This window comes from Lutjanus erythropterus, chromosome 21, assembly GCF_056507025.1.
Source record: "Lutjanus erythropterus isolate fLutEry1 chromosome 21, fLutEry1.hap2, whole genome shotgun sequence".
Taxonomy (NCBI): Eukaryota; Metazoa; Chordata; class Actinopteri; order Lutjaniformes; family Lutjanidae; genus Lutjanus; species Lutjanus erythropterus.
The window spans coordinates 13,160,876-13,182,177 of record NC_139337.1 but is presented as its reverse complement, the minus strand read 5'-3'; the positions used below and the strand labels follow the sequence as shown (position 1 = coordinate 13,182,177).

The 21,302-nt window shown below is 37.9% G+C and overlaps 2 protein-coding genes across 13 annotated transcripts; one reads left to right on the top strand and one right to left on the bottom strand.

The window, feature by feature from the left end:
- Nucleotides 1-404: 404 nt before the first annotated feature.
- mak (male germ cell-associated kinase) lies at nt 405-17,197 on the top strand. Of its 10 annotated transcripts, none has more exons than XM_084747219.1 (16): nt 405-557; nt 2,622-2,996; nt 4,120-4,174; nt 4,378-4,499; nt 5,586-5,668; nt 6,843-6,975; nt 7,140-7,311; nt 8,283-8,450; nt 9,750-9,998; nt 10,257-10,465; nt 10,824-10,963; nt 12,506-12,652; nt 14,365-14,451; nt 16,128-16,247; nt 16,514-16,609; nt 16,886-17,197. In XM_084747219.1, the coding sequence occupies exons 2-16, from the start codon at nt 2,893-2,895 to the stop codon at nt 17,044-17,046; spliced, it is 2,046 nt and encodes a 681-aa protein (XP_084603345.1). In that variant the 5' UTR covers nt 405-557; nt 2,622-2,892; the 3' UTR covers nt 17,047-17,197. The 10 variants fall into 10 exon arrangements, with proteins under 10 accessions (XP_084603345.1, XP_084603347.1, XP_084603348.1 ...); XM_084747221.1 differs by lacking the exon at nt 5,586-5,668 and adding an exon at nt 5,080-5,159; XM_084747220.1 differs by lacking the exon at nt 405-557 and adding an exon at nt 2,413-2,534.
- Nucleotides 17,198-17,777: 580 nt separating this feature from the next.
- Nucleotides 17,778-20,381, bottom strand: tmem14ca (transmembrane protein 14Ca). 3 transcript variants are annotated; one of them, XM_084747232.1, is made up of 6 exons: nt 20,283-20,359; nt 19,876-19,938; nt 19,692-19,776; nt 18,406-18,507; nt 18,214-18,301; nt 17,778-17,980 (listed from the first exon to the last, which is right to left on the bottom strand). In XM_084747232.1, exons 3-6 carry the CDS (start codon nt 19,765-19,767, stop codon nt 17,923-17,925), a joined length of 324 nt encoding a protein of 107 aa, XP_084603358.1. In that variant the 5' UTR covers nt 19,768-19,776; nt 19,876-19,938; nt 20,283-20,359; the 3' UTR covers nt 17,778-17,922. The 3 variants fall into 3 exon arrangements, with proteins under 3 accessions (XP_084603358.1, XP_084603357.1, XP_084603356.1); XM_084747231.1 differs by lacking the exon at nt 19,876-19,938 and having other exon boundaries at nt 20,283-20,381; XM_084747230.1 differs by lacking the exon at nt 20,283-20,359 and having other exon boundaries at nt 19,876-20,115.
- Nucleotides 20,382-21,302: the final 921 nt, after the last annotated feature.

Here is a 21,302-nt window from a genome sequence, read left to right as displayed (position 1 = left end):
GGTTTACATAATAAATAAATAAATAAATAAATAAATAAATAAATAAATAAATAAATAATTTGTAGTTATGGTTCTCACTTTACGTTGTTCGAATATTTTTTGTCAGTCTATCAGTTTATTCAGGGTTGGAATATTATAGGGGAAAAATTAAAACTGAAAAAAAAAAAAGAAACTGAAAAAGAAAATGAAAATTACATGACATGACAACAATATATATAATATAATATAATATAATATAATATAATATAATATAATATAATAACAAATTCCTTGATTAACTAAGTAAATAAACAGAAATACAATAAAATTGAATGAAGGCTTCACACTTCCGCTGTCCCACAAAGCTTTGCGGTCGCACGCGTTATTTGTCACCTGGCAACGAGCGTCGCGTTTGTGTGTACGTCTCCAAGGGGAGCAGTCACACGCACACACACGCACCTTATCGTTAGAGCTACTAGGCTTATGTTTTCGATACTGCGTGAGTTTAATGTGCAGAAACGTCGAGCTATCAGCGGAACCAGACGAGGACAGAGTAAAGGAACTACAGACCAAAGATGGTGAGTTTACAACTATCCGAGAAAAAAGAAAAGAAGGCGAAAAAGACAAATAGGCCTGAACGAAGATGGTAGTGGATCAGAGCTGTCAAAAAACTGACATGTCACCAACAAACGTTTCTCTAGTTTTTTTTTTCTCTTTTTCTCGTAAAGTACGCTGTCAGTTCAACAGAAGCTTAGCGAAGTCACCATTTCACGTCCTTTGCAAAGTGAGGGTCGTCTGTTTTGTTTTATGATTAGCTTGTTGTGTGTTGAATGTGTATGACAGTACATTTTACTAGTTATGGGAAACAACATAAAAACTTAGCTGTTACGTTTAGAATTTATGTTAAACTTCAACGTAAGCTACTCTGTTTTTTTCCACTGTTAGGTTGGTGTCCACGTGTGTTTTCAATATAATTGACCTTGAATAGCTTCCTAATGTCATGTGGCCTGGATACACATCTTAATTCCCTTTAAATCCCTCCACAACAGATTGCCATATGTGAAAGCTGAGTGCAGGCCAGCAGTCCGCTGGCTGGCCTCTCCTCTCGTCCTCTTGCTTATTGTTTCAGTGAGACTTGGATATGAAGCAGGGTTTTGTTTAGAGAAATCATTTCTACTTTGAATAAAGATACATTTAGAAGTCTAACTACAGTGTGCAAATAGAATGGCAAATCTTTAAACATTTACATATTTGTAATTGCACTGATGATTCATTCATAAAGTCAGAGTCGTAGAGCTAAATCCAGTTTGGACATTCTCTTTGGATGGGAGTTTCTGGCCCAATTAAATGAAATAAACACTAATCTCATTTTGTTTAGCTGCCCTTGGCTTACCTGCAACGGTATTTCCTTTAACCTAAATACAGCAGGTCAGCACTCAAGGAAACAGGTTATACTTGCTCACCAACACACTTAACTAAAGTTTCATGAAAATAGCTGCCAGATGGAATTTAAATCCTTCCGTCATCATACTCATAATGATTAGGCTTTTATTTCTTAGATCACGAGTGTGCATTTCATTATTTGGTACCAATATATCCATTAACCTTTGTTTATCCGAAAAATACTTCCTGACTACTTTCCTTCACATTTCGTTAGCCTTATTAGGTCAGAGTACTGTTTTTAAGTGAAGTCTTACAGTTGCACATAGGGTGACTGCTGTTTTAACCAGAACCATCTGTGTTAATTGCCTTGCTCGAGAAGTGTGAGTTGATGAGGAAATGAACAGTATTCTAGCCACTTTTTTGTCACAACTGCAGCTTTTGTAATATCTCACAAACAGAAATGGATCTGTGATGCACAACATTTAACTAAATAGCTGGGGTATATGTAATTATTTTCAATAGCTGGGATATCAGGATACACTCTTTGTTGGCTAAATCTTTTTCTGGGTCTTCTATTTAAGAAACATGCAACCCAACATTAATCCTCCATGCGAAAGGATAACCAAGGCTTAAAAGGTTTCAGGGAGGCTACTCAGTTTACCTTAGTGTCTGTAAGGTATTAGACATGAAGCTGATGTCAGAATATATATGGATATCATACAATAAATTAAGGGAAAACATTTAGGGCAGCATGTTGCAATTGAAAACAGAACAATGGACAGAAGTACATTTAGGAAAATAAAGTATAGCAGAGTCACCTAAGTCGGAGAACTGCTTTGTTTTTGTATTTCTGTGACAACAAAGTCCTTTGACTGAATACAACGTAACAGTGTGATCATTATGGCCTGTGGCTTCAATCAAATCCTCTTGCCACTCAGGACGCTTGGGAAAGGTAGTGGATGCCAGTAAGCGTGATGGTGATGTAACATCCTATTTACATCCCTGTTGGCCTAATCTGCCTTGGGCTGGCTGTGTCATTTCCCTTGGGTGGTCATGTTGGAGCCTCCTTCTAGTGAGACACGCACCTAATCCTCCACGCTGATGGAAAAACAAGAATTTTCATGTCCTCACATCTCTTAGAAATTCTGTTTTGTGGGAATTTTCAGGAGTTGGTAAAGCCTTTAACTGTCCAATTTATTGTATTTGTTGATTGGTGTGTTTGCTGCTGACTGATGTGTATTTCTTTTCTGTTACTGAAGGATTACACAGGCACAGTGCCAACTGTTGGCTGACCTACATCATGAGGATCTAACCTTTCTAACAACGGATCATTTACTGCAAGATGAGTTTTGAACTTCAAGAATTGGTGAGCATCGTCACATACTGGCCAACCGAAAAGCCAGTCTCCTGGGAGAGGAACGATTGAACTCTTCTGAAGGAAAGACATTCGATCAATGAATCAGCTCTGTGTTTCCAAAACTTGTTTCATGAACACGGAAAGTTAACAAGCTGATGAAACCATCTTGAGAGATGATGAATCGCTACACCACCCTGAAGCAGCTGGGTGATGGCACCTATGGCAGTGTGCTGATGGGGAGAAGCAATGAGTCTGGAGAACTGGTGGCCATCAAGAGGTGATGATTATAATTTTTTGTGTTTTTTTGTCATAAAGATGTAAATATAGTCTCTCTTTGTTGAACATGACAGTATATTTACATCATATTAATATTGTGATTCCATATTGTGTACCCCTAGTTACACTGAATATTGAATGTAAGCACCAATATCCATCCCCAGAATACCATTACATTATCAATTGCAAGAAATTAAATAAAAAATACCATGATATTTGATTTTAACAATATTGCCGAACTCTGCTATGCTGCTTGAGAGAAGCAATTAATTTAATTAAGTATAAAGCCGAACTGGGAAACTGCTGTTATGTCAAAAAAATATCGCTCTGTCCAAACCAACCAATCTCCCAAAAGTGAGAAATCAGACTGTCATCTTTAATGAATTATACTTTGCCCAGGGTAAACATCATACTAATCAAAAAATAGAATTAAATCTAGGACTAAAGTCTGTGTGTTTCCGGCCATCACCAGGGCAAACAAACTAGCTTACATGCCTTTGTTTCAGCAGTGTTGCAGCAGGGTTCAATAATAGATGAGAAACCGGGGAGATGAGTCCACTCGTTGATCATTTGGTTACCATGCAAGACAATACATGTGGTGACGGTGAAAGGGAGTGAAAGTAGAAGGAGTGTGTCAGGTTGCTGACATTGTGGACTGAAACTGGCCGGAGCCCAGAGAAGAGAAAAAGATATCTGTACATTCTGTAACTCTTACATAATTCCAGGTGGATGGAGACGATTAGAGAAGATAAGCTATGGTAAAGGTGTCCCATATACCAGCTGGTGTATCGTTTTCATATGTACATAGCAGCACATACCGTAATAAAACTGACGACTTAACACATCAGCTGAGCAAAGATGAGTTTTACGCTTAATTCAAGTTAAAAAAAAACATTGGTATCAGTTTATATCACTTTACAATCTACAGCTTTTGTTCTGAAAATAAATGAGCTGAAATTAGAGATGCCTCAGAAAAGCTGAATTATTGATGAAGACACACAAATGGTGGCTCTACTGTACGTGGTGGTAATGTACCATATATCTGTCTTCTATTCTTTAGTTGATGCATATGTGATCTGTACTTTAAATTAATGTATGTTTTGATTTTTTTCTTTTTTTTACAGAATGAAGAGGAAGTTTTATTCATGGGAAGAATGTATGAACCTAAGAGAGGTGAAGGTAAGGACTGTTCTGTATTCCTTAATAATTAGATAGGAGTTTAAATTTTTGGTGTTACAGAATTAAATTTATACAGGTTAAAGGATAAGGTTACAGTTAAGGAATGACAATGAAGAACAGTTCTGTGTTCTGTTTCTATGATTAACCTATTATGGCATTACATGTAGTGATTCTTGCCTTTTTTTTATGATTTGTCACACCAGTCACTGAAGAAGCTGAACCATGCGAATGTGGTCAAACTGAAGGAGGTAATCAGAGAGAATGATCACCTCTACTTTGTCTTTGAGTATATGAAGGAGAACCTCTACCAACTTATGAAAGACAGGTAAGAGGATAAACACTTCACAATGCAAACGTGTGTACGCAGTGTATAGCACGAGATGGTCTAGTTTGATATCATTATCAAAACACGGAGTTTACAAATGCTAGCCATGTGATTGGGAGCTTCTCCGCTGGATCACATGCCTGACACATGGCCAGTCCAGACACTTATTAACACTATAGTAAGTTGGTGATGTAATTTGAATGATCTGATGGGATCCAGTGGTTTCCAGTGGGATATATTTATGTAAACATGCTCTCAAAAGTTTGCCCTTTACATAACACCTTCTCTTGGGGAAGCCCTGATGTTTTTGTTAGTTTGGAAACCCCAGGTGTGTGTGCACTGCACTTACACACACGCAAGGGTTTGTTTTTTGTGAAAGGTAAAAAGCAGACAAGTCAAGGAAGCTTGCGATGTTACAGCTTTTCAGTTTATTAGCTAAGTGTATTTTATATGTTAATGTATACTTTGTTTTCAGCATATTTTACCAATTAGTATATGTGTACAAAGACAAACAATGCTGTTTTTGTGATGATGCTAACCTAGCAGGCTCATGTGAATTCTATCAATTTTATGTTTACAGAAAAAAATTGTTCCCTGAATCAGTGATACGAAACATAAGCTTTCAGATTTTACAAGGCCTGTCATTTATTCACAAACATGGTAGGTGTACTGTGTTCCCTTCATGCCTTGCACGTGCATGAGAGTGGTTGCATACTGCAAGATTCTTTGAATGGTTATACAAGCAAAGAGACAACTGTAAAAGTAAGAAATGTGGAATATTTCAACCAAAGTCAAACTGTGATTAACTGACTAGAATCTTGTAGTTTGTGAACCTTTCATAACTGCGTCATCTAACTCATTATCTGCTGTGACTGGATGTGTGGAAGCCTCATAGTGGTGCGTGTTTAAAATATTGTACAGAAACATAGTTTCACAATCAGCCTGTGTTTTACACTACATGCCCATGCTTCCACACATTCAGAATGCTTGTACTTCTCAGGATTTCTATTGCTTTTAACTGCTTTTCTTTAACGTCTCTTTCATCCCTCCTTTCCTTCCTTTTCTGCCTCGTTGCTCTGCTGCTAGAGAGAATAAGATGTTCTCAGAAAATGAGATTAGGAACATCATGTTTCAAGTGCTATCTGGGTTGGTTTTTGTGCATAAGCATGGTAAGAGGCTTTACTCTATCATTTTTTAACTGTTTAAAAGTAGCATGGCGTTCTAGTTGTTCTTTTGGGCGTGTTTTGTAATGAGTCTTGTAACCTAGTGTGACCCTCAGCTAGCAAGCTCAGTATGTACAATGTATGTAAAGCTCATATATAATGATACACTTGTTTCATTCTGGTTGCTTACTAGGTGAGTTTCTACTCAGATACATTCAAGAGACATAGCATAGTTTATGTTAGCATTAAAGGACCAGTGTATAAGATTTAGTGGCATCCTGCAGTGAGATTTCAGATTGTAGATGCCTCGCCCTCCCCTTCCAAGTATGTAAGAGAACCAGTGTTTAGTTTGTCCTTTCTTTGCTACTGTAGAAACATGGCAGTGCAACATGACAGCCTACTTGAAGAAGGCCGGCACCCTCTGTAGTAATGGCTAATTCTAACAAAAACACAATGATTGATGTTGATTATACATTAATGAAAACTTACTTTTATATTCACTTTCTTCCATATTCTGCCAGTGAATCCCCATAAATCTTACACACTGGGCCTTTCAGTATTTTAGCTCCATTAGGTATATCTCTTTCATCAGCAGAGACATTTCACTTTCATGCCACTAAAAAGGAAATTAAAAAGATGCAGTTTATCAAATTGCCCAGGTCTTTTCATGCTTATACTTTGGGTCATGTAAGATTAGCACTGTGCAAATTGCCTTCATATGCAACTACTTTTCATTAGCAGAACACATTTTTAGGGAAACATAATGTCACCTGGATTACTTTGGTTTCTAAATATTACAAGGAATGTTAATACTGTTAAATGCATCGCCATTTTTAATGTACATACACTCCCTTCAATATCTACATGGGGCAATTAAGTCACCGCACATGTAAGATTAAGTAACTAAAACCGCTTGGCTAAGATTAGAGGAACAATGTGTCCATGGTTGAATGATAAAGTGTCGGATACTCAGGCCTTGAATACACAGACCTTCAAACCTGGGCCACTGCTGTGGAAGGCAAATATGCACCAATTCACCTGCAACATTTGCGCTGAATGTAAAATACTAATGTAGAATAGTTGCATATGATTATACACAATTTGGGCATTTAAAGTCCACATTAGAAGGAGACATTTACTCTTTACATAGTGGCTCAGCTTGATATTAATCTTTCTACAGGTTTCTTTCATCGAGACATGAAGCCAGAGAATCTGCTGTGCATGGGTCCAGAACTGGTCAAAATAGCAGATTTTGGACTGGCCAGAGAGATACGCTCCAAACCTCCCTACACAGACTATGTATCAACCAGATGGTGAGTGTACTGACAGTCAATAGTTGTCTAAAACACAGAAGAAAGCATAAATTATGCATACATTATAGTGTGCTAGACCGTAAAATTCACACCGTGATGGCTATCGTCTCTTTCTGTGTAGCTGTTTGGTATGGACTGTTTATCTGAGTATGTTCTCTGTCCAGGTACCGAGCTCCGGAGGTCCTGCTCAGGTCATCTACCTACAGCTCTCCTATTGACCTGTGGGCTGTGGGCTGCATCATGGCTGAACTCTACACTCTCAGACCTCTTTTTCCTGGCAACAGTGAGGTGGATGAGATCTTTAAGATCTGCCAAGTCCTAGGCACTGTCAAAAAGGTGAGAAGAAACTGAGACAAGTGGAAATTATCATTCAGGGTTTTAACTCTAAGTACCCAAAACTTGTTGGATGGCAGCATTAATTGAAATAATATAGCCAAAGACGTGATTATGTTTATTTAGAGAAAATATGTTTGCCAGATAAAAATAAATAATAGGTAAGTAGGCCAGGAGCGGTGTTCCTCTCTCTCTCGTGCAAAGCAGCTTAAGTGTGCTCCACGCTGAACAGGATTCCCACTTCATTTTAAAGGCTTTCCCCAAATCCATTCCTATTTACTCTGATTGCTAAGCAGAGAGGGCTCAGAGTCCATTTTTGGTATGACCTGGTCAGGAACTGAGTCTGCGACCTCAAATAGAAGGGGAAGGCATTCACTTCCACTGATGCAGTACATGTTACATTGTTCGTAGATATGTAGTTTATAAAAGTTTATTAGTGAACAAGCGGGGAAAAGGCTATCAACAAATCATTGGTTTTATGCCCTGACAACTGTCTTTTATATTTTTGTTAAAAAGACAGTATATATGGTATCAAGTGTGATATATTGGCTTGTAAGCTATGCTGTGGCGTCTCTGAACTGTTGTTTCTAAAAAATAAAATGCTGGGGGAATCGTCTGCCTTTGATTTTGATTATTGAAATGGAAAGCAGCAGTTTTGATTTAACATTGAAACTGTGACACTACTCCCCTACTGTTTAAAGTCACGGACAGTATGAGATAAATTATTTCTCTACACTGAGACAGTATGTCCTTATAAAGTTTAGAGTTCCCTATGCTTATATAAAATTTAAAATGAAGAATCTCCTTTTTAAAACCAACTTTGGTAAAGTGGCATGAGTACAAAATATTTCCAGTGGTGAGATATTTTAAGTGTAAACACTAGCAACAGACATGTCTCATTACTCAATCTGTAAACAACTGATTAATAAATACAGTATGATAATGACTAACCATTTGATTGTCTCTTCCCTCAGACGGATTGGCCAGAAGGCTACCAACTTGCTGCTGCTATGAACTTTCGCTTTCCCCAATGTGTGCCCACTCACCTGAAGACCCTCATTCCAAATGCCAGCAATGAGGCTATTGCTCTGATGAAGGACTTGCTGCAGTGGGATCCCAAAAAAAGACCCACGGCTGTACAGGTAGGCAAGGCCAAGCCTCAAGATCGAGTCTAAAGGTCTGGTTATGTTTATTTATAGAATATCCTTCACAGACACCAGCCACAAAGTGCTTCACAGACAAAGAAATCATCTGTTGAATTGTGTGTTTGATTATGTTAAGAGCCTAGCAGCAGCACTTTGGACTGTTTGTAGTCGGTGAAATGAGGATGGCGCAAGTGAAAAGAAATTCTGAGTATTCTAAACGTGATGAGATAAATGCTTGTATTAGCATGTTTAATTAATTTCTAGACACAACAGACCTAAGTTTAGCTATGTTTATTAATGGAAAGAAACATGATTGAGCCAGTTTCTTATGTGAATATCTAAAAAGAGGGATTGGTCAAAAATTTACAGCAAGATTACACAGACTAGAGCGAGAAAATGAGGAGAAAGCACTGAGGTTCTGTCTGAATGTTGGTTTGAGATTCTTATTAAAACTTCATTTTTTTCTGCATTTAACTGTAAAAAATATTGGGTGTGAAGGCTAAAACAAATTTTACATACTGTGTATTAGTATAATATTGAATGTCAAGTGAAATTGAAAAAAAAGAAAATATGCCTATTGTTTTATTCGGCCATCAACACTGATAATAAAGTCTACACATAATGGTACTAAAGCAACAGGTGTCTGCGACTGTCCCTGATTTAACTTGTGTGTCATGAACAAATTGGAGCATTGGACATATTTTCATTTAAAACCTAAAAAAAAGACATACCTGTCTTCCATGACAGCACAACACTGATCACTACATGCAGATTATTTTTAGTTCCCATGCTGAAATTGCATTAGCATCCTAATCCCAGTCATTTTAAGTTGTGTTTAAGCCATACTTCATTACCCTCTGCCACTACCAGTGTGCTCTGTGTTGCATTTTACGTACAACATGTGGTCATCATGTAGTTCAAGATAATTTACACTCCGGTGAGACAGCTGAATTACCCTGTGGACCCTGAGTAGGGAACACCTTTCCAGAGGGAGTGACAGTGCTTTTCCATTCTCTGCTTAAAAAGCTCCCAGGTGGAGGAGGTACATCTTGTTTTAGGCCATTCTAAGAACGCAGTTTAGATTGATTTTAAACCCATTCAGCAAAAGGGCATAATTATTTAAATGGAATAAAAAAACAGTGGTTTGAGTGTGCAAGATTTGTGTTGTTTGTATAGTATGTACAAGGTTTAGAATGCGTGACTCTGGTGTTATGGGGTACAGAAGGTTGAATATATACTCATTGTGCTTGCAGAATATTCAGAGCAACAGTCTGTATTCCTCTCCTCCTCTCCCAGTCCCTGCGTTACCCGTACTTCCAGGTAGGCCAGATCTTGGGGCCTCGTCCTCAGAGCCAGGAGGTAAAGAAGGTCCAGGCCAGATCACTGGCTCAAAAGCAGGCCTCAGAGTCCAAGACTGATCCTCAGCAGTCTTCTTCTGAGTCCAAAGCCTCCACATCGTCATCCAGAAACCAACAGCAGCATCAGCCTCTTCAGCAGATCCCCCTTCCCCAAACTGAGAGTAAACCAGGAGGCCTCAGCCATGCAGTGAGTGCCTTTATGCAAATCAGATCTTATTTATTGTATTTCATTTTCAATAAAATTACAGAATGAAAGTGCCTTAGATTATGAAGAGAAGTACAGAATACTAATACATAAAGGAGTCCTTCTGGTGCCTGACTTTGCATATTAGACTTGTAGGATAATGAACATAGCAGAGAGCTGGAGTTATCTTAGTAAGACAAATTTTAGTAATTAAAACATGTCAGTATATTTGGACGACTATTTATTTGTCTTCTTCTGCAGAAAGCAGCATCGCTGGGCAGTGAGAACACTGTTGGCGGTGGTGGGATGGGGGTGCTGAAGAGTGGCCGTCGTCGTTGGGGCCAGACAGTGGCCAAGACCTCAGACAGCTGGGAGGAATCTGACCCATCAGAAACCGCCGCCTCCAACTCCAAGAAACCCACTCTGGGGAATGTAGAGGAGGAGAGGAGCCCCAAGGAGCACCGCCCACAGTAAGTGCTGTAATGTCTTAACAGAACTGGGTTGGCAATATGACAAAAAATTTAAGCATTGACACAGGTTTTCAGTGCATTGCAGAATACTAAAAGTGTGTTACATTTTGCTGTCTTGTGCATCATGCATTATTCAAGATGACAGTAGGTTATCCGAGTTGTGCAGCATTTTTTCGTGGTAATATATTTTGGAAAATGATATATACACATGCAATAATTTCTGCCCAATCTGTTTGAATTATTTAATAAATTAATAAATACATTACACCCATAGGAGTAGGGCTCACATTCAAGCCATTACATGAAAATTAGGTGCTTTTTGAGCACAAATCTTTAAGTGTCTGGTTTGTGTTTTCAGGCCCCAGGAGCAGAAACCTCTGTATTCCTTCAGCACAGTTACTAAGTTACCCAACAATGTTAAGATTGGCCAAATGGACTCTAATCTCCCAGGATCTGCTGCACGGCAGCACTATCTGAGCCAGTCACGATACTTGCCAGGTAAGACTGCATGACTAACTAATCAGGTCATCTTTATCATTGGAAAGAAGTCTTACAAACAGTTTTTCCATTCTCTTTAAGGCTTTGCATCATTTCCCCTCTTAGCATAAAGTGCACATGTCTGTGACAGGGAAACTCTTGGGTACCCTTACAATCCATTTTCATTCAGATATCTTGAGTTCAGTGGATTGCTTCAAAAATTTCTGTGCCACTTTTCCCTTGCCAAAATTTAGCCTAACTGTGGAGCGTTATTTAGCCCCCTTCCCAACAAGCGTGAGTTCTTCTAGTTCTGGTCTTCTAATTTCCTATGATGCCAGTATCTTCACTCTGGCTTTAAATCTGAGCCTGCTGCAGCCTCCGAAACAGAGTAACATCACCTGTGGACGTGGACGTCTCAGCAGAGTTAAAAAGATTAATCCCATGCAGTTTGGGTCAAAACCTTGCAGTTACTTGGATGCAGTATATATGTGTTTTTTTCACCTATTCTGTTGTAGTATTTCTGCATACTACACACCCTAAAAGTACTGGAATTGCACAAATTGGGTATGACTAAGATAAGACTGCGGATACAATGAAATCCATTGTATTCATGTGTTGCGATGTCTCCACAGTAACCATTTCATTGTAGTGAAACCATTTTTTGAAACTTGACCACTGTGTATAAAATAACCTGTAGTGACAAACTAGAGACCTGGGGCATTCAGAGGATGTATGGTTTTCATACAAATATTGATGATAAGGGATATCTGAGCAATCCCTAGAGCAGAAATGCTCACCTTCCAATCAAACAAAAAAATGCAATTCATGCAGAAATCTCCAAATGTCAATTTTTTTTATACCAAATCACAGCATGAAATTTTCTGTGACAATCTTCAAGGTCTTAGTATCTTAATGTTGTATTTTGGAGGGCTTTTTAAAGAAACATTTTTATCAGTTGAGTAGTAAATTGAGTATAAAAACATTGTATGATAAATAGTATCAACCCAAAGACTACTGCAACAACATGTGAGCAATAATAGAGCATGGGAGTGGCCACATATACTTCCATCATGATGCTCTAAACCATTATACACTCTAAACTTTCAAAAGTTGAATAGGCAAGTAAACTGACAGATTCACCTGTCTGACATGGCTTTTTACTTGCCCTGAGGGTACTGTGTGTGACACCCCTTGTCCTTTAGACCATAAACAGCAGTAACTCATATCATATCATAATTTCATTAATTTAATTACATTTGGTTTTGTAGCAAAATGTTTAGAATTGTATGACAGGCGCTCTGTCATTATGGCTCCCTAGTCTTTTTTATATTAGATGTCCTGTGATTGTGTGATGATGCTTGTTGCTTATGAGATCCCCTTAGTGATTTATAATGCAAGCATTATAGTGATTGACTCCACTCAATAAATATAAAATATATGGAGAATAATCTTCATATCAAGTATAAACAATAGTATTCATTTAATTTAGAGCCACCAGCTTCAAAAGAAGGCGACATGGTGATTTTTAGTATTCATACATCACATAATTTCTGTTGCTTGCAGGGTTGATAGGTAAGAATCAGACTTCTTCTGGAGATAAGGAGTTGAGCGGTATGACCCTGCGTGACCTGTGGGAGAACTCCTCCAACGCTGTAAATAAACCACTTGCTCCTATTGGAGGAGGATTATCTGTCACCAGAGCCAACGCAGGTGAGGACGGATGTCTAATGAAGAGGCGTTAAGAGGTTGATAGAGTGTGCCGTGGACGCGCTCAGGTTTCCAGAGTTCACCAACATGTTGAAGAAATCATATCGAACAACACAAAACAACTGTGGTTTCTACCAACAGCTTTTAGAGCTAACAGAATGTTGAAAGGAATTAAATGACTTGTGTTCTAGGTTATTTATGAAAATGTTTTCCCGGTTTGATGGAGAATTATAAGTATGTTAGGCAAGTGGGTCAGAAATCTACTTGGCTGAAATCAGTCTTTACTTCCTCCTGTACAAATTGTTTTATTTATTAGTGGTTATCAGATTGTCATGTTTAATCAAGGGATGCAAAATAATTTAAAAAATGTAAATTCCAGTTTTTTAAAGGTGATGTTTTTAAATGTCTGGCTTTCTCGGTCCATAACCAAAGATACTCAATATAATATGATATTAAATTAAGAAAAGTGGATAATCTCCATATTTGAGAAAATGAAAACAGCATTGTCTGACATATTGTGTGAAAAATTACTTTAATGACTGATCAATTTTCAATATAGTTAAATAGTTTAATTCTTTTTTTTAACTTTACCAGCCAGACAAGTAAATTGCCAGATTCACCTGCCTGACATGGGTTTTTACTTGCCCTAAGGGGACTTTACCATGTTTTTATCTGTACTGTTTGTGACACCCTTTGTCCTTTAGACCCTTGATTAGACAAGGAAAAGCTCCGCTCAAAAAAAGCCCTTTTTAAATTGGCCTTTAACAGAACAGCACAGCACATATGAAAACAACAAAAAATTACACTTTTCTAGGCTAATTTCAAGATAGACAGACTGAAATCCCTAAAAATCAGATAGCGTACTGTACCCTGTCTGGAATGTACATTGGGAATCTCACATAAAATATGCAGACTTACAATGACAAAAAAGCTAATTAAAAATCAACTATCTTTTTGGGGATCTATAACTAGGCTAATACATTATGTTTCGCTAAAAAAAATTAGGCAATTATTGACTATTTTATATCTATTTATTCAGAAATAATGAGTACAGCGTGACTAGCCACATTTTGCCATGCAGTGGAAACCTGGCATCTGTCAGTGTCAGCCATGGTTACATAATATGACCTGTCCTCTTTGTGACACAAAGGCTCTAAATGCTAATGTTGCAGCTAATGTCTCCTGATCAGTAGTTATGGGGCCATTGACCGAAGCTGTTAGGAGTGAGCAGCCTAAGCGTCTGCGACTTTAGAGATGGGAGACCTCTATAAATCATTTGTCATGTAGACAGACAGACAATACGGGTCCCTGCTGTGCTCCCTCCTTCCCTCTCTTCTTTTTCTGTCTCTTTTCTTTCACCTTGTCTCTCCCTCTCCATTGCTTATTCATGAGATTAAGACTGTTGGTGTAAGATCAAGTGTACCTTAAATGGCCCTCAACTTGCACCCCCCCTGCTCATGTGTCCCACCTCCCTACACACACACACACACACACACACACACACAGAGATGTTTGTTTCGATACAACTTATCTATTACTCATGAATATAATTTTTCCACTGAAATCTTTTGTTCTTTATTCTGTCTGTTTTGTTTATTTCTGCAAACTTCAGCATCACTGCTAACATTTTTCTCTCAATTTTCTCACCCATTTCTATTTTTCTCTCTGATTGCATGCATATCTCCTCTGGCTCTACTTTTTTGCTGTGAGAGTAGAAGAGAATGCCTCTAAATCTGAGGATAGCCCACCAGAGAAATCTGTTGTAAAAGAAAGAATACTGGAGAAAATCGATCTCTCCAAAGGTATTTCATTGAGATGACTTCATGTGAACTGTTTAGAGTTTAGACTGTGTTTAGATATCTCTGCAAGTTACTTGTCATGCTAAAGCACCTTTGTGTATAAACATTGTAGCTGTGGTTAGTATGGCGGCTTCAGGTATTCAGCCAGTGACTTACCATGTGAAAGAAACCTGCTGCTAAAGGCTCTGCAGGAGACAAGGGTACAAATACACAGTTTAAGAAGAGAACTAAGAGCTCCAGTGGCTAAATAGATGGTAAATTGCACCACAACCACAACATCTTCATGAGGGAACAATGAGGCTTTTCACTAATTATACTGATAACCATCTGTGGCTGCTGGTTGAGCAGACCGATGGTGTCGCTGCGAAAGTTGAATGACTTCAATCACTTGGCCTTAGTCAACTGTTTGGGCTCTTAGTAGCTGTTGTATATGTAGCAGCTGCCTTAAACAATTCATACTAGAATGGCCATGATGGTCATTTTGACCATTTTCACGTTTATATTTATGTGCAGTAACTTTGATTAATTAAAAGATACAATGCTGCTGGTTCCTGACTTTTCCTAAAAGTGTCTTTATTTTCATTTAAACTATATTTTGTATATGGTTCAGTGATGCATCTTTTTGGCCTAGCAAATGTTTTTGTTTCTGCTAAAAAAAGTGATTTTGAAATCCATTAATATTTGCATATTGTAAAATACTGATAATTTGATAAATTCTTACTAATCAGTAGACTCACTGAAGAATTTGAAGAACATAAAGCAGGGGAGACCGGGGACAGTTGTAACACTTGTTGTCTCAGCACCTTTAACTTGCACTCAAATTTTGACACAGAGTACCCTTACATACTTCAGATAGCAACTGTTTTTTCACAATTAAAAAAAAAATCAGAAGAATAATAAATAGCAGCAGCAGCAGCAATCACCACAGCTGCATAAACCAGATATAAGCTGAGCAAAATCCATTGACACCTGCTGGAGATATTATATTATTATACATATTACATTATGTTGTATGCTTATATATGCTCTTATGTCTTAGATCAGCTTGTTTCCAGCCAGTTCCTGTGGGATATGATTTTTTTCTGTGACGGTTCTAAGAGGAAATTGTTTAAAATGTTAAAAGTAAAGATAAATATATTTTACAATCTTGTTCTACTAATTACAGGATTCTGGGAACCAGTGTTCATTAGTATCAGTGAATCCATGTGTAAGGGTTGAATGTATGGTGATTGAATAGGAGGAGATACCAGGGCATGTTTTGGGGGTTTTTAAGGCTGGGCGCATGGTTAACCCTATCATTTATAAGGCCTGGGCGCAGCCTTTAAGTGTTTTTTTCACAGCGCCAAAGAAGAGTGAACAGAAAAAAAAAAATGCCAAGACACCTTTTTCTGTGATTTTTGGTTGCCCTGCTTCTGTCCTCTCGTTGTGTGCTCGCTTTGGTTTGGTCATTGTCGGTCATAATGACATCAGTATATGATATCAAGATCATTATGAGTATAAAATGGTTTTAAAATGGCCATAGTATTGTTTATTGCAGTTATTTCTGGGAGAATATGTCATCCAACAAAAGTAGTTATTGTGACAGGTCTAATATGGAGCCGGTGCTGGTTGGCTACCAGGAGGATGCAACAATGAAATACAGAAATAAAGATCCATAAACTGTCTTTCTTCTCTTTTAGGGAACTTTGTAAGCACCAAATATAACCTCTCTGGTGCTTATATGCCCTCATTCCAAAAGAAAGAGGTGGGCTCGGTGGGACAGAGAATCCAGCTTGCCCCTTTGGCTGGCCAGCACACAAGTAAGATTTTATTCCATATATGTAAAGCTAATGTAAAGCTGTGTAAAACTAATTCTCTCACATCTTATCAAGTCTAAATCTTAAGTAAATATGCTTTCTGTTCCTATAAGAATAACTGCTCTCGTGTGGTTCCCCTTGACTATTATACCATGCCTGACTTTTCCTACTCTTTTACTCCTTTTCTCCAGTTTCCATTTTCTAACTTACATATTTCTCACTAACTCTCACTCACTGGGACTGTTTCTCCTCTTTCTTCACTCTTACAGTCAATCTTTCTTCTTCTCCTGACAATAAAAAAGACAAAGCAAAATCTGCAAGGGTCAAGCCCGTATCCAACTCATATTTGAGTGAAACTAATGAAGGTATTGCCATTTTGAAATAGTTGATATTATTTCTAGTTTTTGGTCCATATTGTTCATATTTTAGATGTAAAAAGCTGTCCTTCTGCATTGTTTTGCTTTCTATTACTTTTGCTGCTCACAATACCAGTTTTATCTTTACTTTTGATGCTTAAAAAAGAAATACTTTTTATTTTTTTGCTGGTGTGAATGTCTCATATAAAAAGGTTAATAAGACAGATACCTAAGTATAAAGCTACTGTATATAAGATTAAATGACTGACTGGCATGTTCCTCCAGATTACGAGGGCTGGAAGAGGAGGACAGACAGGACTCAGATGAAGGGGAGCAGCTACTCAGCCCTGGGGAAAACCTCTGGGAATCTCCTGACCAGAGCTCCCCCCGTACAGCCGGTCCACGGCAGGGTGGACTGGACGTCCAAATATGGTGGAAATCGGTAGTTCAGAGAGAACAGAGAGCTTCTATTCCTTGTTGGACTTTGTTGCCCAGTGATGGTACACGTTTTTGTGCAGAAATGCAACCCATACACAAACAGAGTTTCAACCATACTCAACACCAAACCTGGAGGAAAATCCGTATGCTCCCTCAAATCTTCTACTGGTAGCTGGTAGTAATGTCATAAAAGGTGTACTCCACAGACACATCCTCTTTTTAGGAGACATTTTTATGTCACGGTGGTATAGTTTTGTGTCCAGAGACATGTAGGATCTAACTAACTGTACTGTAACATGGAGTGTCTATGTTTTGATGACTGTTGCCATGATGCTGAACCAAGACTGATACCGTCTGCGAGACAATCCCACTGTATTCCTGAAGGATCCAGTGTGAGCCAATTTTACTGTTAGTGTTGGGATGTTTTGAGTAGGATTTAAATGTAGCACAGTAGCATTTTTTTTTACTAGTTTTTATTGTCAAGTATTATTTTACTATTGATGATAAAGCATATACAGTTCTGCAATACGATATACCCTCTGCTTTTATTCACCATAGGTGAGTTATTACAAAAAACTTCTGTGTAAAGGCTATAAAAATAATTACATCAACTTATTGTGATAACATAAGACCACTGCACACCTGTTTGTATTATGCAATGAACTGACTGATCATTTTGTAAAGATTTTATACTAATAAATATGAAAGTTCAAAAAGGACAAGACAACCATTAATATTATATAAACAAGGTGTTATATTTCACCCTCAAATATACACTTTTGTTTTTTTCTACAAAATTACATGAATACTCAACAGTAAATGACAAATGCTGACAGGCTGCTGCTGAAACAGAAGATGGAGCACTCATCAGAAGCTTCACTCCATTAGGACTCCTGGGGTTTCTGGAGCAATGTCAGGCCAAGCTTTCCCACCATCAGAAGACTGGAACAAAATGATGACATTAGAGCCATTATACACAGCACTGAAAATTATCTAAAAGATAAAAAAAAGCACAGTGACTAGAATAATTATCACGTTCATCTTGAGTCAAATTTAGTTATCCTGACAAAGTACAACTGCTTCCATCATCCTTCACAGAAATCATCAATACGTCACCTGGAACATGTTTATTTGTGTAAAATCAAATAGTTTAGTCATATAAAGGAGATGGATACCTTGCTCCAGCCATCAACCCGGCTGGCATGAACTTCCTGGATGCGTAGAACCTCTTTCCCATGACGCCAGTCAGAGCTCCCGATGTAGCTGGAAGACACCATGTGGTAGAAAATGTTGACCACAGAAACACATTCCTGTCGACCTAGTTTATCCTCATGCAACACATACAGCATATAAAGAATAATACCAACCGAGGGACACCCAAACATTATAGGGGTCATTGGAGATCTGGTAAGCGCCAAAACCTGCAAGGCTGCCGAAGAGAAGCCCAGCAGCGAGAGAGGGGACACTGCCTGGAAGAAAGAACACACAGCAGGTAAGCAGCTGCGCCTGACACCCACCTGACAGAAGAGCATGTATACACTAGTGTGTTAAGAGAGGAACATTTTAGTTTTATGGTGGGGGCTGATCAATTATCGGCCTTGTTGATGATCAGATCTGATATTGAGCATTTTTACAATTGTTGAAAACATGTTTTGTTTTTTTAATCTGAGAGCCGATAAAATGAATTAATCTAAAAATGCATAACTTTGGCTCTGATGCAGCTGCCTCTCCCTGTCTGTAGTCTGCAGTTAGTGGTTTCACTTAATTTCCTGCTCACAACATTATCTGACTGGTGACACATTATGAGTGACAGGTTATTACTAATAGCTTATCAAGACTGAAGGCAGTTGTGCCACAGACAGGCAGTCAGACACAGAGGAATGCATTTGCAAAATCTTATGATCTTTTTCATCAAGCATGCTGCTTCACAGTTAAACCACTGAAAATGGCTGAATAATGTAGTTTGTTGAAGTCATAACTTCAGCCTATACAGTAGCAACATAATAGTTTATTTATGAAACCAAGATTTTCAAATGTGAATTGTTCCAGATATAGGTTATCCATTTCCTTGATTGCTCATAATCAATAGAGCTGAAAAAAAAAAAAAATCTAATTGCAATTATTTTGACTTTGCAGCTTTGATATGATTTGCGATATTAGATTGAATTATATCATTTTTTCCAGTCATTTTTTAAAATTTTTATAGAAAAACAAATTAAAAATGATTATGGTGTGATTTTGATGGGACCCCTTCCAAACAAAGAGAAAAAGTTGTCTTAAGTCTGTAGAATATGACGTGTAGGCAAGGACCATCTCTGCAACATAACATTTTATTTAAAATTATTTTTATTAATTGTTCAGTTGTTGGCATACATATCGATCAACCCCTATTTTATAGTGCCTGAAAATGACTGAATAAACATGAATAAGACTGAGGTTATCATCCCAATTCTAACTGAAGATGTCTAAAGAGGGTTAATGTAACTGAACCCATCAGAGAAGGGGTAATATTTAAAAGACAGTCAAACAAGCAAAGACCACAGTGATATCATCATCATCATCATCATCATCATCATCTCAAAACATCAGTGCTTTTTAAAGATTACTGGAAACAATCTTCAACCTGTTTCTCACCTAATTCAACACAACATACCTGCTTTCACATAACCGATGACCCCCCCGGATGCGACCAGAGCTGCGTATCCACATCCTACCCAGTCCACAGACATGTTGGACACCTGTCAGTGACACAGCGTGTGAATGAACGAACAAACTCAATGTGTACAGTAAGTAGTAAACTCAGTAAACTACCTCTTCTGAACCTAACAAGTACTTACAGATTGAAAAATGGCTAAAGGACTGTCTGAGTGCTGCAACACGGAGCTGTTACACAGAACTAGCTGAGGTAACAGAAGATACAGAAACATAACGTCCAAGAAATTTTCGCGCTGTCACAACAGCACCCGTCTGTTTTTGAACAAATATCGTTACATTGTGGTCTCAATGTGGGGTGTGTGTGTGTGCCTGGTTTATTAGATAAGATTAACCAGCATGAGCATGAGCACCAGAACAAACTAGCATCAGTGTTGCTACACGGCTAACAAGACAACCAACAGAATACAATAAATGCACAGGTATAATCACTTTAGGAAATATGCGCCATTATTTGAACATAAAATAGAGGTTTAAACGTCTAACATTGTCAACTATGAAAGTGTGAAACACAAGTGTAGCGACATACAACCTTGTTCCTTGTGTTTGTCCTCTGTCGCTGTCAACAGCAGCCTGTTCTCCACCGAACACAAATTATTGGCGCACATAACACGAGGCAGGGTGCCCGATGGGAAATGTAGGCCGTAGTGGTTTGGAACGTGCTGCTGCCTTCATGACGTCCGGAATTTCTAAAAGTAATTTGAATTATTAGTGAATACGTAACGATGATTGATAAAACAAGGGAAAATGACGTTTCTCTGTTTTTTTGTTTTTAAAGAAGATTAAATAACATTTCGTGGATATTAAAGGAGATTCTGTCTTCTTCTAAACACAACTTTTAACTTGCTCTTGGCCTTGTCACTGTCACTACACAAGCTGCTGCAGAAGACTATTTTATGTCATACGAAATAATCTCACAAGCTCTCATGCGTCCTCATCTGTTTTCATGAACCGGACTACTAGTGTGTTTCTGTACTTGAACGCAACGGCAATTCCACGCACGCCTCTAACTCCCATTAAACACACTTATGTATACAATATATCATTTCTTTTATATTTTTCAAAAGATACATTTTATTACTTGTGTTCATAAATGGTATGTAGGCTACATAACAATATTATGTATTTATACAGTCAGAAAATATGAGGAGCAAATCACTTTATTAACGTGTATACAATTAATGATTCATTAACATGTTTGACATATAATTCTGTTTTTGTGACCTACAGTGTGACAGTGTCACCTCGGTGTCCCTGAGTAAAGCTTCCCCATCTGTTTTCACATTGACAGCCCCAATTTATAAGTGACATCTACAGGTTTACACTCCGACTGTACCTTTGTAGGCATAAATAGACCACTGTGCAGATATTTATATTCCAACCGCACCTATGTATCTATATATTTTTGTATCTATATTTTGTATTTATTCCTATCCTACACCACTATGATTCAACGAATCTGCAAAATTCAGAAGTGCTATCTCATGTCTGTTTCATGGGTTAGATCAAATACTTAGCTATATATTTTAAGATATTTTATCCTCTATTTTTC

Coding starts and splice junctions, on each gene's coding strand:
- mak (XM_084747219.1), top strand. CDS start 2,893: ATGATGAATCGCTACACCACCCTGAAGCAGCTGGGTGATGGCACCTAT. Junction 4,500..5,585: donor TACCAACTTATGAAAGACAG/GTAAGAGGATAA, acceptor CTCTGCTGCTAG/AGAGAATAAGATGTTCTCAG. Junction 16,610..16,885: donor TTTGAGTGAAACTAATGAAG/GTATTGCCATTT, acceptor ATGTTCCTCCAG/ATTACGAGGGCTGGAAGAGG.
- tmem14ca (XM_084747230.1), bottom strand. CDS start 19,965: ATGTTTCTGTATCTTCTGTTACCTCAGCTAGTTCTGTGTAACAGCTCC. Junction 18,508..19,691: donor CATCGGTTATGTGAAAGCAG/GTATGTTGTGTT, acceptor TCTTTCTTCCAG/GCAGTGTCCCCTCTCTCGCT. Junction 18,302..18,405: donor TAATGTTTGGGTGTCCCTCG/GTTGGTATTATT, acceptor GGTGTCTTCCAG/CTACATCGGGAGCTCTGACT.